Source organism: Cucumis melo, chromosome 8, assembly GCF_025177605.1.
Source record: "Cucumis melo cultivar AY chromosome 8, USDA_Cmelo_AY_1.0, whole genome shotgun sequence".
Classification (NCBI taxonomy): domain Eukaryota; kingdom Viridiplantae; phylum Streptophyta; class Magnoliopsida; order Cucurbitales; family Cucurbitaceae; genus Cucumis; species Cucumis melo.
Window position 1 is genome coordinate 30153016 of NC_066864.1, and position 16426 is coordinate 30169441.

General features: G+C 34.2%; 3 protein-coding genes and 1 pseudogene across 4 annotated transcripts; 3 read left to right on the forward strand and 1 right to left on the reverse strand.

Moving 5' to 3' along the window:
• The first annotated feature begins 178 nt into the window (after window positions 1-178).
• LOC103491171 (phenylalanine ammonia-lyase-like) lies at window positions 179-2541 on the forward strand. The gene has a single exon (XM_008451014.3). The coding sequence runs from the start codon at window positions 257-259 to the stop codon at window positions 2372-2374; it is 2118 nt and encodes a 705-aa protein (XP_008449236.1). The 5' UTR covers window positions 179-256; the 3' UTR covers window positions 2375-2541.
• A 1572-nt stretch (window positions 2542-4113) lies between these two features.
• Window positions 4114-6639, forward strand: LOC103491172 (phenylalanine ammonia-lyase-like). Its single transcript, XM_008451015.3, has one exon. It carries the CDS (start codon window positions 4361-4363, stop codon window positions 6512-6514), a length of 2154 nt encoding a protein of 717 aa, XP_008449237.1. The 5' UTR covers window positions 4114-4360; the 3' UTR covers window positions 6515-6639.
• Window positions 6640-9262: 2623 nt separating this feature from the next.
• On the forward strand, window positions 9263-11870 carry LOC103491173 (phenylalanine ammonia-lyase-like; annotated as a pseudogene). Its single transcript, XR_007822904.1, has one exon. The product of XR_007822904.1 is annotated as a phenylalanine ammonia-lyase-like (transcript).
• A 1648-nt stretch (window positions 11871-13518) lies between these two features.
• Window positions 13519-16018, reverse strand: LOC103491175 (phenylalanine ammonia-lyase). Its single transcript, XM_008451016.3, has one exon. The coding sequence runs from the start codon at window positions 15791-15793 to the stop codon at window positions 13667-13669; it is 2127 nt and encodes a 708-aa protein (XP_008449238.1). The 5' UTR covers window positions 15794-16018; the 3' UTR covers window positions 13519-13666.
• Window positions 16019-16426: the final 408 nt, after the last annotated feature.

The window sequence follows — 16426 nt, forward strand, 5'->3', positions numbered from 1 at the left end:
AAAAGAAAACATATATAACAATAAAAGTCAAGTCATCAAATTTGACCTTTTTGAACAACCGTTTAATTTCTTTTCTCTCTCCTTTGTTCTGCTTCCACGATCCTTCCTCACCAACTCCTCTCTAGAGTTGATCAATTATACCTATTTAAGCACCATTTCTTCCTCCATCAATAGCTCAATCATACACAACAATTTTTCATTCTCCGTTTTCTTATTCTTTTGGATTTCATTTCATTTCTTTCTTTCATACCTATAAATGGCACCGATTGAGACCATATGCAAGAGCTTCACTCATGATCCACTCAATTGGGGTGTGGCAGCCGAGTCCCTCAAGGGAAGCCATCTAGATGAGGTTAAACGTATGGTGGAGGAGTACCGAAGGCCCCTTGTGAAGCTTGGTGGTGAAACCCTCACCATTTCTCAAGTAGCTGCTATTGCTACTCGGGATATTGATGTTACTGTTGAGCTTTCTGAGTCTGCTAGAGCAGGTGTTAAAGCTAGTAGTGATTGGGTTATGGAGAGTATGAATAAAGGCACTGATAGTTATGGAGTTACTACTGGTTTTGGTGCTACCTCTCACAGGAGGACAAAACAAGGTGGGGCTCTTCAAAAGGAGCTTATTCGATTCTTGAATGCTGGGATCTTCGGAAATGGTGTTGAGTCGAGTCATACTTTGTCTCGTTCAGCTACAAGAGCAGCCATGTTGGTGAGAATCAACACTCTTCTTCAAGGTTACTCAGGTATAAGATTTGAGATTTTGGAAGCCATCACCAAACTCTTGAACCATAACATCACTCCATGTTTGCCTCTTCGTGGCACAATTACTGCTTCTGGCGATCTTGTTCCACTTTCTTATATTGCTGGATTGCTCACTGGCCGACCGAATTCTAAAGCTGTTGGTCCAAATGAAGAAAGCCTTGATGCAAATGAGGCTTTCCAACGAGCTGGTATTCCTTCTGGATTCTTTGAGTTGCAACCAAAGGAAGGTCTTGCTCTTGTCAATGGTACTGCTGTTGGTTCTGGATTGGCTTCTATTGTTCTCTTTGAAGCAAATATTTTAGCTATCTTATCTGAAATTTTGTCAGCTATTTTTGCTGAAGTAATGCAAGGAAAGCCTGAATTTACTGACCATTTAACCCATAAATTGAAGCATCATCCTGGACAGATTGAAGCAGCCGCAATCATGGAACACATTTTAGATGGGAGTTCTTACATGAAAACGGCTAAGAAGTTGCATGAAATGGATCCTCTTCAAAAGCCCAAACAAGATCGTTACGCTCTTAGAACTTCACCGCAATGGTTGGGTCCATTGATTGAAGTTATTAGGTTCTCAACAAAGTCTATAGAGCGTGAGATTAATTCAGTCAACGACAACCCTTTGATTGATGTTTCAAGGAACAAGGCTTTGCATGGAGGCAACTTCCAAGGAACTCCAATTGGAGTCTCCATGGACAACACTCGCTTGGCTATTGCTTCAATTGGAAAGCTCATGTTTGCCCAATTCTCAGAACTTGTCAATGACTTCTACAACAATGGTTTACCTTCTAATCTTTCTGCAAGTAGAAACCCGAGCTTGGATTATGGGTTTAAAGGTGCTGAAATTGCTATGGCTTCATATTGCTCTGAACTTCAATATCTTGCAAATCCAGTCACAAGTCATGTCCAAAGTGCCGAACAACACAACCAAGACGTCAACTCTCTTGGCTTGATTTCTTCAAGAAAAACAGCCGAAGCCATCGATATTTTGAAACTCATGTCTTCCACCTTTTTGGTTGCTCTTTGCCAAGCAATTGACTTGAGGCATTTGGAGGAAAATCTCAAGAGCACTGTTAAAACTACTGTAAGCCAAGTAGCAAAGAAAGTTTTGACCACAACCTTCAACGGTGGACTTCACCCGTCGAGATTTTGTGAGAAAGACTTATTAAGGGTTGTTGACAGAGAGTATACTTTTGCCTATATAGATGATCCATGTAGTGCCATTTACCCACTAATGCAAAAGTTGAGGCAAGTTCTTGTTGAGCATGCACTTGCAAATGGTGATGACGAAAAGAACACAAATACTTCAATCTTCCAAAAGATTGCTACTTTTGAAGAGGAACTTAAGGTAGTTTTACCAAAGGCAGTTGAAAACACAAGGCTAGCATATGAGAATGGAGAAGCACCCATTAAGAACCAAATTGAAGAATGCAGATCCTACCCTTTATATCAATTTGTGAGAAAAGAGTTGGGGACAAATCTACTAACAGGTGAAAAAGTGATATCTCCAGGAGAAGAATGTGAAAAGGTATTCACTGCTCTATGTCAAGGAAAGATGATTGATTCTATCTTAGAATGTTTGAAGGAGTGGAACGGAGCTCCAATTCCCATATGTTAGATCACCCTCAACTTGTCTACAGGATCCGTAGCCTTTCATGATAACGAAAGGCTTTGCCTTGTGTGCTTTTCTTTTTTAAAATGTTTTTTTTTCTATCTGTCCCATTTTAGTTATATTTATATATCGAACAAAAATACAATTTAATTGATTACATAATTTGGAGAATCTATGGTTAATGTGTTCATCTCTCTGTATTTTATTTAATTTTCTTGGCTTCCATTCTGGTCATTTTTCAAAGGTCAATTATTTTATTATAGAAAATAAAGTGTAAAGAATTTAGGACAAGATTTACTCTTTTGATTCTTTTGATAGGTATCATTTTGGTCACTTATGTTTTAAAATATGATCATGACATTGCTATTTACATATCGAAACAATAGAAAAAATGTTTAACTTTGAATTTTTCATGGGATGATTTTAACATAAAAGTGATGGGTAGGCCAACATTATTACTAATATAATACATAGTATAATTCAGGTTTAGCACTTTGTGATAACTAATTTTGATTTTTTTTAAAAAAAAAGGTTAACTTACAAGAAAATCATTAGGCATGAGGGTTAAATAAGTGGACTACAAAACCCGTTTAAATTGACTTAACAAAAAAAATGTTTTCTCAATTTTATTTAAACTCTTTAAGTGAAAATTATTTTCAATACACTTTAAAAATTATTACGTGTAGATATCAAACACTCTAATTTTCTCTCAAATGACTTATTTTTTAAATTAAATACTTAAAAATGTGTTTCAAACACATTGATTCTTGTTTATCTCAAGTTGTTGAGTTCGTACTATTTTAAAAGTATAATTGAAGCTAAATTCTATTGAAGTTGGAAGACCATTATTATCTCTTTCATGTCTAATACCTTTTTCACTGTCTTGTCGATGTGACACTTCCTATAAATTCTCAACCATGCATACCCAGTATATTCCTAAATTAACCATGAAATTGTACAAAAATTTAAGTAAAAGAAAGATATATAGAAATTAAGAAAAATATTTGGATAGACTTTGTGTTTTACTCCTTTTTCAACTCTCTACTTGAATATTTGATTAGAAGTTAGATATCGGAAAAGCAAACAAACCTTAGCTTAACTTATATATATATATTTAGAGACGAAGAAATTCCAAATTCAAATTAGATGACATTCAATAAGTATATAGAAAAAAGAATTGACACGTTATCTCACATTCAAGAAGTATTTAGAAAAAAGTTAACACATGACAAACACTTATCGTTAAGGAGAATAAATAATAATAATAATAAAAGAAAAAACAGATACAACTAATTCAGAGAGTACACTGATCATAACATTTCATTACACATAAATTAATCACCAAAACACATTGAATTGAGATTTCAAACACAAGCGGCTACGCTAAAGCCAACAAAGACCATTCGGTCCACTCCACTTGAAAGTTGTTATTTTATTCTTTCAACCATACATATATATATAATTTTCTATATACCACAAAACAAACAAAATAGACTTTCCTTCTCTACGTGGCTTCTTCAACGCCCATCTTCTCCGAATTCACCAAACCCTCATATATTACGCACACATTACTTTTCACACCCACCCACCCACCCTACATAATACTATATATATTTATTATTGTTGTTATTATTATTTCAATCGTTCAATTTTGACCATTCAATATAAAATCACTACTCATTTCTTTATTTATTTTAATATATACTTTCATTTCCCATATTTGATCTCTTTCTCAAGTCCCAACTACCCATTTTGTTCCGTCTTCAAAACCACAAGTTGTGTTCAGTGGCTATTTTCACCACTCTTCCTTACCTAATACTAAGACAGACTCACTTTCGATCTCTTTGCTTTGTGCTTTGATTTTTGAAAGCTTTCCTCTATTTAAACCACCCTTCAGCTTCCACTGCTTCAACACTCTACAAATTGTTTTCATTTCCTTCATCAATAATCCTAAAAGAAGAGGAAAAAGAAACCCATTTTATTTCATTCTCCATGGCACCTGCCCAATTGGAACAATTTGCTCACCAAAATGGGTCGATGGAGAGCTTTTGCACAAGCCATGTTGTTGATCCACTCAATTGGGGTGTGGCGGCTGAGGCTCTCAAGGGAAGCCATCTTGATGAGGTGAAGCGGATGGTGGATGAGTATAGAAGGCCTGTTGTGAAGCTTGGGGGCGAGACTCTCACCATTTCTCAAGTGGCTGCTATTGCCACTCGTGATAGTGATGTAGTTGTGAAATTGGCTGAGTCTGCTAGAGCGGGTGTTAAAGCTAGTAGTGATTGGGTGATGGAGAGTATGAATAAAGGAACCGATAGTTATGGTGTAACTACTGGGTTTGGTGCTACATCTCATAGAAGGACAAAACAAGGTGGAGCTCTTCAAAAGGAGTTGATTCGGTTTTTAAATGCTGGAATTTTTGGAAATGGAGCTGAGTCGAATCATACTTTGCCTCATTCAGCGACAAGAGCAGCCATGTTAGTGAGGATCAATACTTTGCTTCAAGGTTACTCGGGTATTCGATTTGAGATTTTGGAAGCTATTACTAATCTTCTCAATGAAAACGTTACTCCATGTTTGCCACTACGAGGAACAATTACGGCATCAGGGGATCTTGTCCCTTTGTCGTATATTGCTGGGCTACTTACGGGTCGTCCTAATTCCAAAGCCATTGGGCCTAATGGGGAAACTCTTGACGCTGAGGCTGCCTTTAAACAAGCTGGTATTCCTTCTGGGTTTTTCGAGTTACAGCCCAAAGAAGGTCTTGCTCTTGTCAATGGCACTGCTGTAGGTTCTGGGTTAGCTTCTATTGTCCTATTTGAGGCAAATATTCTAGCTGTTCTATCAGAAGTTCTTTCCGCTATCTTTGCTGAGGTCATGCAAGGAAAGCCTGAATACACTGATCATTTGACTCACAAGTTGAAGCATCACCCTGGTCAGATTGAAGCCGCCGCAATCATGGAACACATTTTGGATGGAAGTTCTTACATGAAAGCAGCCAAGAAACTACATGAAATTGATCCTCTTCAAAAGCCTAAACAAGATCGCTATGCTCTTAGAACTTCACCACAATGGCTAGGGCCATTGATTGAAGTAATTCGATTTTCCACCAAATCTATTGAGCGAGAGATTAACTCAGTTAATGACAATCCATTGATTGATGTTTCAAGAAACAAGGCTTTGCACGGAGGCAACTTTCAAGGAACACCAATTGGAGTTTCCATGGATAACACTCGTTTGGCCATTGCTTCAATTGGCAAGCTCATGTTTGCCCAATTTTCCGAACTTGTGAATGATTTTTATAACAACGGTTTGCCTTCTAACCTTTCTGGAAGTAGAAACCCTAGCCTAGATTATGGGTTTAAAGGAGCTGAAATTGCAATGGCTTCATACTGCTCTGAGCTTCAATATCTTGCAAACCCAGTGACAAGTCATGTTCAAAGTGCTGAGCAACACAATCAAGATGTTAATTCTCTTGGCTTAATTTCTTCAAGAAAAACAGCAGAAGCCATCGATATCTTGAAACTCATGTCATCCACATTTTTGGTTGCACTCTGCCAAGCAATTGACTTGAGGCATTTGGAGGAAAACTTGAAGAGCACAGTTAAAAGCATAGTGAGTCAAGTAGCAAAAAAGGTATTAACCACATCCTCCAATGGCACACTACACCCATCAAGATTTTGCGAGAAAGATCTACTTAAAGTCGTTGACAGAGAATACACATTCGCATACATTGATGATCCATGCAGTGCTACTTATCCATTGATGCAAAAATTGAGACAAGTTTTGGTTGACCATGCCCTCACCAATGGCGAAAATGAAAAAAACACGAACACTTCCATCTTCCAGAAGATTACTGCTTTTGAAGAAGAACTAAAGGTAGCTTTACCAAAGGAAGTTGAAAATGCAAGGTTGGCATATGAGAGTGGAAATTGTAAAGTTGCAAATCAGATAAAGGATTGTCGATCTTATCCATTATATAAGTTTGTGAGAGAAGACTTGGGAACAAAACTATTGACCGGAGAAAGAGTGATATCTCCAGGAGAAGAATGTGAGAAGGTATTCACAGCTTTATGTCAAGGAAAGATGATCGACTCTATCATGGAGTGCTTAAAAGAGTGGAACGGGGCTCCTATTCCTATATGTTAGAAGGATATAAGATTGAATTTACATTTTTGCTATTTTTTAAAATTTTACTGTCACATTTTTATGTTAAGAAGTTCATATGATTAATTAATAAAAAGTCAGCATAATAAGACACTGTTGTTGTAATAGCCCCTTTTGTTCTAAAACTTACCTTTTTCTAATAGTTATTTTGAGTGTTAGCAAAGAATTTCTATTCATTTTCAGTACTTTCATATACTATTTATGAATATCTACGATACACCGAATTCATTCTATGTTGCAATTCAACTATTACTTTCAAGTGCTCTTATCCCTTGAAGCATATGCATAATTGATTTTAAATATAGGTAGTAATATACTTTGATTAATAATTTTAAATTTGGGTTTAATTCACTTTAACTAAAATTGAGTATAAGAGAATCATTGATCACGTATAGATTGAACATTTTTTTATTGAAAAAACGTATAATAAAGAGAGGTTGAACTACCAATTTTAAGAAATTGAGTGCATGTTGGCATCAAGATTTAACTTAATCAAAACTTAGATCAATCTTTCCCGTCATTATTGTTTACAATATATTTAAATAATCATAATTAGGGTCAAAATAAGCTTATAAAAGTCACACTTAGGTAACTTCCTTAATCCAATAAACTATATGTCTTCTATTGTACTTAGACAATCAATTATACTACAAAATATTGCTTATATATAATTGAGAAATTATTATTCAAATGCGTTTTTTAATATCCTCGCATAGGGCATCAAATTTATACATAAAATATGGATGATTTTGGATAGGAAGAGGCAACCAACTCAAATAAACACATAACAACAAAACTTAAAAAAAAAAAACAAAATTTAAATTGAAAATAAATATAGTTGTAAATATAACAGCTAGATTTATTATATTAGTATATATAATACTTTTAAAGAAAAAATGTAAATCTAGTAAAATCTATTAAAACTTATAAACAATATATAAAAGTCTATCATCGATAGATTTTGTTATATTTATAAATTTTTTAAAATAAAAATATTGCTAAATATTACTATATACATGATAGAATTATTGTTGAAATATAATTACGGTTGAAAATAACACTATTTCATGGAAGGATGGGTTTTCTTTGTTAGGGTGACAGAATTGAAGAGGTTAATTTTTTTTTTTTTTTTTTCATTTGAGAGGTTAATTTTTCTTTTTTTCATTTTGGCAACAAAATTAAATAATGAATTAAATTATGAGTAAAGATAGGAGACTATTATTATCATATGACAAATTATCTACCAAATTAATTAATTATGATAAAACTAATCTTAGTTACAATATTAATTAGCATCCATTTAAGTTCACCAACCCCTTGTCTCTCTCTCTCTCTCTCTCATCTAATTATTAGTATTCAGCAAAAAAATTTACGGTCTACTTTACTTCAGTGATATAATATTTAATGGGTTGGAATTATTAAACTTTACTATGAATTCAAAGATGAGGCATTCAAAGATGAGGCTTTCAATCATATTTCACATTAACGACCATACTATATATATATATATATATATATATATATATATATATATATATATATATATATATATATATATATATATATATATATATATATATATATATATAGCAAATATGACAAATTTGACCCTCACCAAACTCCTTCAACAACAAAATAAATAATAATACTAACGTATAGTCTATAGACTTCCAATTCTGTGGATATATGGAATGCCAATCATTGCATCATTAATAATCAATCTCCTATTTTTTTCCAATTTTATTTTTTATCTTATGTATTTCAAAAATAGTATTTATTTAAATTTTTTTATTGTTGTTTCAATCTCTTTCTATTCATTTCAAATTACCTCTTTTTGTTTCGATGATTTTTTTAACCTAATTTTCTTAAATTAGTAAACCTCAACATCTTCCTTTTTTTAATTATAACTATAAATTTGTATTAAAAGATTTACATAGTACATAAAATTTTATAAATTGGAATTAAAATAATCAAGTTTTAATAGTGAATATTTTTTGAAAAGTTAAAAAACAAAAATAAATCAAAATCAAAAGAGGGAGAGTGGTATAATATTTAAACTTTGGTTTATTTAGAAAAAGAATTACTAGTTCACAAACTTCAGTACCTTTGACTGATCTAAAATTTATTAAATTCCTTGAAGTTGAAATATTTATACACCAATACTTCACATTTACTGAATAAAAAAATATTTATTTAATTAATTGATCTATCCTAAAATTCAGATGTGCAAAAGTATGGTTGTCATAAAAAAAAAAAAAAAAAAAAAGCCACAATATTTTAAAATAAAATAAAATGTCAATCGATAACTCAACCAAAATATATATCCTCAATTAAAAATATCACAAGTCCATATTTAAATTACTCCACATGTTATATTTAATGAAAATAAATAAAATTTAGAAAAATGATATCCTGAAAAGAAAAGTAATATCTAAGTAAAGATTTTTTTTTTCTTGAAAGAAATGGACAAGAAATTCACACATAACCACCAAGGGCCTAAAAACTTTGACCAATTGAGAATTTTATATGAATCTTCTTTGAACCATTTTCACACCATGTGGACTCTACCAACTACTTTACAGTTAGCTCTTTCTTCTTTCTTTCCTCCTCTTTTCCTTGACACTTATATTACCTAACACACCTCAGGAGTTAGAAATAAATTCTCTACATCTCTGTATAAACACAAGCTAATTAGTTACACAAAAAAATACCTCTATATAAACACAATTTTCCACTACCAATCTCCACAACCCAGAAATCAATTCTCTAAGTCTAAACCAAAAGACAGAAGCTTAGTTCTTCATCTCTAATACCCTTTTCTCTTTTAAATCCATTTTTGTATAGAAATGGCATTTGCTCACTTTCAACAGAAGAACGGTTCAGTGGAGAGTTTGTGCATTGGCCCTAACGATCCACTCAATTGGGGTGTGGCTGCTGACTCTTTCAAGGGAAGCCATCTCGATGAGGTGAAGCGCATGGTTGAGGAGTATCGGAGGCCCATTGTCAAGCTTGGTGGTGAAACTCTTACTATTTCTCAAGTGGCTGCTATTGCTACTCGGGATTCTGATGTTATTGTTGAGCTTTATAAGTCTGCTAGAGCTGGTGTTAAGGCTAGTAGTGATTGGGTTATGGAGAGCATGAACAAAGGGACCGATAGTTATGGTGTTACTACTGGATTTGGTGCTACTTCTCATAGAGGGACCAAACAAGGTGGTGCTCTTCAAAAAGAGTTGATTAGATTTTTAAATTCGGGAATTTTCGGAAGTGGAGCTGAGTCTGATCATACTTTGCCCCATTCAGCTACTAGAGCGGCCATGTTGGTGAGAATCAACACTCTTCTTCAAGGCTACTCGGGTATTAGATTTGAGATTTTGGAAGCGATAACCAAACTTTTGAACCATAATATAACTTCGTGCTTGCCTCTCCGTGGAACAATTACTGCTTCTGGAGATCTTGTTCCTCTTTCTTACATTGCTGGATTGCTCACTGGGCGACCCAACTCCAAGGCCATTGGACCAAATGGAGAACGTATTAATGCCAAGGAGGCTTTCCAACAAGCCGATATTCCTTCTGGGTTCTTTGAATTGCAACCTAAGGAAGGTCTTGCTCTTGTTAATGGTACTGCTGTTGGTTCTGGATTGGCTTCTATTGTTCTCTTTGAGGCAAATATTTTGGTCGTTTTGTCCGAGATTCTTTCTGCTATTTTTGCTGAGGTCATGCAAGGAAAGCCTTAATTTACCGATCATTTGACTCATAAGTTGAGGCACCACCCTGGTCAGATTGAAGCGGCAGCAATTATGGAGCACATTTTGGATGGAAGCTCTTACATGAAAACAGCCAAGAAGTTGCACAAAATTGATCCCCTCCAAAAGCCCAAACAAGATCGATATGCTCTAAGAACTTCACCTCAATGGCTTGGTCCCTTGATTGAAGTGATTCGATTCTCTACAAAATCTATTAAGTGAGAGATTAATTCAGTCAATGACAACCCTTCGATTGATGTTTCCAGAAACAAAGCATTACATGGAGGCAACTTTCAAGGAACACCTATTGGAGTTTCCATGGACAACACTCGATTGGCCATTGCATCTATAGGGAAGCTCATGTTTGCTCAATTTTCGGAACTTGTCAATGATTTCTACAACAATGGTTTGCCATCTAATCTTTCTGCAAGTAGAAATCCGAGCTTGGATTATGGATTTAAAGGAGCTGAAATTGCCATGGCTTCATACTGCTCTGAGCTTCAATACCTTGTAAATCCAGTGACAAGTCATGTTCAAAGTGCTGAGCAACACAATCAAGATGTTAACTCTTTAGGTTTAATTTCTTCAAGGAAAACAGCTGAAGCCATTGATATTCTGAAACTCATGTCGTCTACATTTTTAGTTGCTCTATGCCAAGCAATTGACTTGAGGCATTTGGAGGAAAACTTGAAGAGCACCGTGAAAACCACAGTTAGCCAAATGGCCAAGAAAGTATTGACCATATCCTCTAATGAGACACTTCACCCATCAAGATTTTGTGAGAAAGATCTACTCAAAGTCGTCGAAAGAGAGTACACATTTTCTTATATCGATGATCTATGCAGTGCTACTTACCCATTGAGTCAAAAGTTAAGGCAAGTTCTCGTTGAACATGCACTCACAAATGGTGATAATGAAAAGGTTGCAGACACTTCAATCTTCCAAAAGATTGCTTCTTTCGAGGAGGAACTAAAGGCAATATTACCAAAAGAAGTTGAAAATGCAAGGTTAGCCTATAAGAGCGGAAATTCTAAAATTAAAAATCAAGTCAAGAATTGTAGATCATATCCCTTGTACAGATTTGTGAGAGAAGAGTTGAAAACAAAAATGCTAACAGGAGAAAAGGTGATATCTCCGGGAGAAGAGTGTGATAAAGTATTCACAGATTTGTGTCAAGGCAAGATGATAGACTCGATATTAGAGTGCTTGAAAGAGTGGAACGGTGCTCCAATTCCGATTTGCTAACCCATTTTACAACACAGGAAACAGCCAACACAGATCATGCCTTCAACCAGTAGCGGATCTATAAAATATATTGAGAGAGGCAAAAGAAAAATATGAAAAAATAGATTACATAGCTAAGATTTGAACATGAGTAGAAGGGGGTTGACAATTAAAGTAACCACTAAGCTAATGATAAATATTAACAATCAAATAGCTTTCTTTATATATATTATATAAAGACAATAAAGTTGAGGGGGGCTCAAACTCCCCTGGACCTATGCTAGATCCGCTGGTGCCTTAGATATTTATTCCATTTGACTTGTACTTTCTATTTTTTCCCCTCCTATCTTATTTTATTTTACTAAATTGAATAAAGGCACAGTTTCTATTTGATAAATTGTTACGTATTCCACCATAAATTTTTATACTTTTCTTTTTTATGGATTTTATAACAAAAAAAAAAATCGTGGGAATTCGAAATCGAAATCAATTCTTTTCCAAATTTCAATTACTCAATCGTGGTAAGTTTTTAGTAATTTTAGTTTTGACTTTCCATTTCATTTAGTTCAGATTTTAATTTAAATATGCCTTTTAACTCTTGGTTAAAATTTATTTTTAGATCTACACATTCATAAAAGTATTGAATCAATGTACTTACGTCTTTAATGATAAAAATAGTGTTGAGATAAATGAGATTATTTTTCAAAAATTATTTTGGTCAATTAGTAATTTAAGATAGTAATAGAGCAAGTTGTTTGAGGATGTCTATTTCCATTAAAAAACGTGTTAGATATTATATTAAATTCATGCATTAAATTAAACTAAACGTAGGAATAATTTCTTCAAAACCGAAAATGTACTTAACAAAGAAAAAAAAGAATCAGATATCTGGTCCTTCTTGTGTTTGGAAGCTTTGTGTTAAAAATATCTTTCATATTTATTAAAGGTATAGTAGAATATATTTGAGATGATTATTCTCAAACGAAAACCCATAAATCAAATAAAACAGTGGCAGTTGGCTACCTTTTAATTTTATTATTCTCTGAATTTTATAATTTTATTAGATCGACACATTGTTTCATCTAATTGTTTTATTATGATTAGTTCATGTAGTTTTTTCTTCTTATTTTTATTAGAGTTGAGTCTTCAAAAAAATTGTGAATATCACTCTAATCACAAACGTAAGATAAAAGAAATTATTTTTGCTAGATTTGGTCCTTTTATCTCTCATTCATCTTAGTTGGTTAAATTGTTAAAAAAAAAGTTAACTTTGTCAAATTATTTTAGAAGTTAATTTCATATTCTTCAAAGAAAGATTATATGTTACCATTTACCTTGATAAATGTTTATAAAATCATCATAGGAAGCCAAAAAAACATTAAAAAAAATTAAGGTTTTTGAAAGTCGTTCTTCAAACTCAAGTTAAGTAAGTGTTACAGATTCCTAGTTATCACCACATTGTCTCAAATCAAAGTCATGTCAGTTTTTTCCATCCAACATTCTAAAAAGTTCTCAACTTGAAAGATAATTTTGAAATGTTTATGAAAATCAAAATTATAGCGTCTAATATTGTGCAACTTGGTAAAGAATAGTGGTGTTTTTTAAACAAATGACAAAATCATTTTGTTCTATGGGCATGGTCGTCCTTTGATGATTACTTTTAACCTACCTTGAGAACTAAAAAATAAAAGATAATTAACCATCATCAAATTGATGACATATTAGCTAGACAAGAGGAGAGCAAAAAGTGCTATATTAGAAACATAAAATAAACAAATAAAGATAGGTATTAAAATGGAGGTTGGATGATGGACATCATACAAAACCAAACCACTTTAAAATGGGTTAAATAAAATACTTTTTGTTTCCCATTTAATAAGTTATTGTTGCATTATAATTATAATTGAAATTGTTAATTTCAATTTGTTACAACTTGTCTTTTGAAAAGTTTGTCTTTTTTGTTTGTAATCAAACGTTCATGGAGAAAAAATTGAGACTATTTCTATTTAGTTAAAAATATTTGTCACTAATTTATATATTGAAACAAGTAATTTTTTTACTTGAATTTTGATTGATACAAAATGAAATGAAGATTAAAAGAAATAACAAAAACAAATATGATATTATTTTTATGTTCTATAGTTGTGACTAGTTTCCTTTTGCGGTATTAGCATATAGGAATTGGAGCGCCATTCCATTCCTTCAAGCATTCCAAAATTGGGTCGATCATCTTTCCTTGGCATAATGCAGTGAAAACTTTTTCACACTCTTCTCCTGGAGATATAACTTTCTCCCCAGTTAGCAATTTAGTGCCCAACTCTTCTCTCACAAACTTATATAGTGGGTAAGATCTGCATTCCTTGATTTGGTTCTCAATGGTGGCATCTCCATTTTCATAAGCCAACCTTACGCTTTCCACTTCTTTGGGTAGAACAGTCTTCAATTCCTCTTCAAATGTCCCAATTTTTTGAAAGATTGAAGTAGCTAGGTCTTTCTCACCCTCTCCGTTATTTAAAGCATGTTCGACAATAACTTGCCTCAACTTTTGCATCAATGGATAAGTAGCACTGCATGGATCGTCAATATAAGCAAAGGCGTATTCCCTATCAACCACTTTGAGTAAATCTTTCTCGCAAAATCTTGATGGATGAAGCGTGCCATTAGAGCTAGTGGTAAGGACTTTCTTCGCCACTTGACTTACTGTATTTTTAACTGTGTGCTTCAAGTTCTCTTCTAGGTGCCTCAAGTCAATTGCTTGGCAAAGAGCAACCAAAAATGTGGCAGACATGAGCTTCAAAATATCAATTGCCTCAGCTGTTTTCCTCGATGAGATTAAACCAAGAGAGTTCACATCTTGATTATGTTGCTCAGCACTTTGGACATGACTAGTTACAGGATTTGCAAGATATTGGAGCTCAGAGCAATAGGAAGCCATGGCGATCTCAGCACCTTTGAATCCATAATCCAAACTTGGGTTTCTGCTTGCAGATAGATTTGAGGGTAGCCCATTATTATAGAAATCATTGGCAAGCTCTGAAAATTGAGCAAAAAGAAGCTTTCCAATTGAAGCAATGGCCAGACGAGTGTTGTCCATGGAGACTCCAATTGGAGTCCCTTGGAAGTTGCCTCCATGTAAAGCCTTGTTCCTTGAAACATCAATCAAAGGGTTATCGTTGACTGAATTAATCTCCCTCTCAATAGACTTTGTAGAGAATCGAATAACTTCAATCAATGGACCCAACCATTGGGGTGAAGTGCGAAGGGCATAGCGATCTTGTTTAGGCTTTTGGAGAGGATCCATTTCATGCAACTTCTTAGCCGTTTTCATGTAAGAACTTCCATCCAAAATGTGTTCCATGATTGCAGCTGCCTCAATCTGGCCCGGATGATGCTTTAACTTATGGGTCAAATGATCAGTAAATTCGGGCTTGCCTTGCATAACTTCAGCAAAGATGGCAGACAAAATCTCAGACAAAACAGCCAAAATATTTGCTTCAAAAAGAACGATAGAAGCCAACCCAGAACCAACAGCAGTGCCATTAACAAGTGCCAACCCTTCCTTTGGTTGCAACTCAAAGAACCCAGATGGAATACCAGCTTGTTGGAAAGCCTCCTTTGCATCAAAATTTTCTCCGTTTGGACCAATAGCTTTAGAATTTGGTCGGCCAGTGAGTAGTCCAGCAATGTAAGAAAGAGGAACAAGATCTCCAGAAGCAGTAATGGTTCCACGAAGTGGCAAGCAAGGAGTGATATTATTGTTCAAGAGTTTGGTAATGGCTTCCAAAATCTCAAATCTAATACCCGAATAGCCTTGAAGAAGAGTGTTGATTCTCACCAACATCGCGGCCCTCGTAGCGGAGTGAGGCAAAGTATGGTTTGACTCAGCTCCACTTCCAAAGATCCCAGCATTCAAAAATCTAATCAACTCCTTTTGGAGAGCACCACCTTGTTTGGTCCTTCTATGAGAAGTAGCACCAAATCCAGTTGTAACACCATAACTATCAGTCCCTTTATTCATGCTTTCCATAACCCAATCACTACTAGCCTTAACACCAGCTCTAGCAGACTCAGAAAGCTCAACAATAACATCAGTGTCTCTAGTAGCAATGGCAGCCACCTGAGAAATAGTAAGAGTTTCACCTCCAAGCTTAACAAGAGGCCTTCGGTACTCCTCCACCATGCGCTTCACCTCATCAAGATGACTTCCCTTGAGAGCCTCGGCAGCCACCCCCCAATTGAGTGGATCACTATGGGTATGACACAAGTTGTCTTCAATGTTTTGAAAAGAAGCCATTGTTAGAAAGAATGAACAAAAGAAAGAAAGAAAGAAAGAATAGCACAACTGGTAATGTGTGAGAGGATTTGGGGAGGTGGGTGGGGGTTGTGGAAAAAGAAGAAGAGGAAAGGGGTTAAATAGATCGAGTAAGGAAAATGGTTAGTGTGTGTGATCTAATTTTGAAAAAAGCAAAGGGAATTGGTGGGGTTGGTGAAGATAAAGAAACAATAGATAGTGAAAGTAAGCAATACAATACAATAGAATACAATGGCGCATATCATATCATATATATATAATATATTGTTCAATTTAGTCGTAGGTGCGCTGTGGTGGGCGAGACCAATAGGAAGCGAAAGTTCATCATCAAGTCTTGTGGTTGGTGCAAAGAAGTTGCATATAATAATATATGTATTTGTATTTATGTTTTCATTGGTCAAATTTGGGTGATCGTAGACTTCAATTTCTTCCTTTTTTTTTTTTTTTTCTTTTGAAGCACTTTATTAAATTTAAGTTATTTATTACAAAAAAAATGTGTTTTCAACATTAATCCACCGGAAAAAATATATAAATGTGTTTGATTTCATGCATTAAAATTTTTTTAAAAAATAGTTGTAAATATAAAATTTAGATTCAAAATAATTAAGTATATAA

What these genes read in the sequence shown, in the direction of transcription:
- LOC103491172 (XM_008451015.3), top strand. Translation starts at nt 4,361, where the DNA reads ATGGCACCTGCCCAATTGGAACAATTTGCTCACCAAAATGGGTCGATG.
- LOC103491171 (XM_008451014.3), top strand. Translation starts at nt 257, where the DNA reads ATGGCACCGATTGAGACCATATGCAAGAGCTTCACTCATGATCCACTC.
- LOC103491175 (XM_008451016.3), bottom strand. Translation starts at nt 15,793, where the DNA reads ATGGCTTCTTTTCAAAACATTGAAGACAACTTGTGTCATACCCATAGT.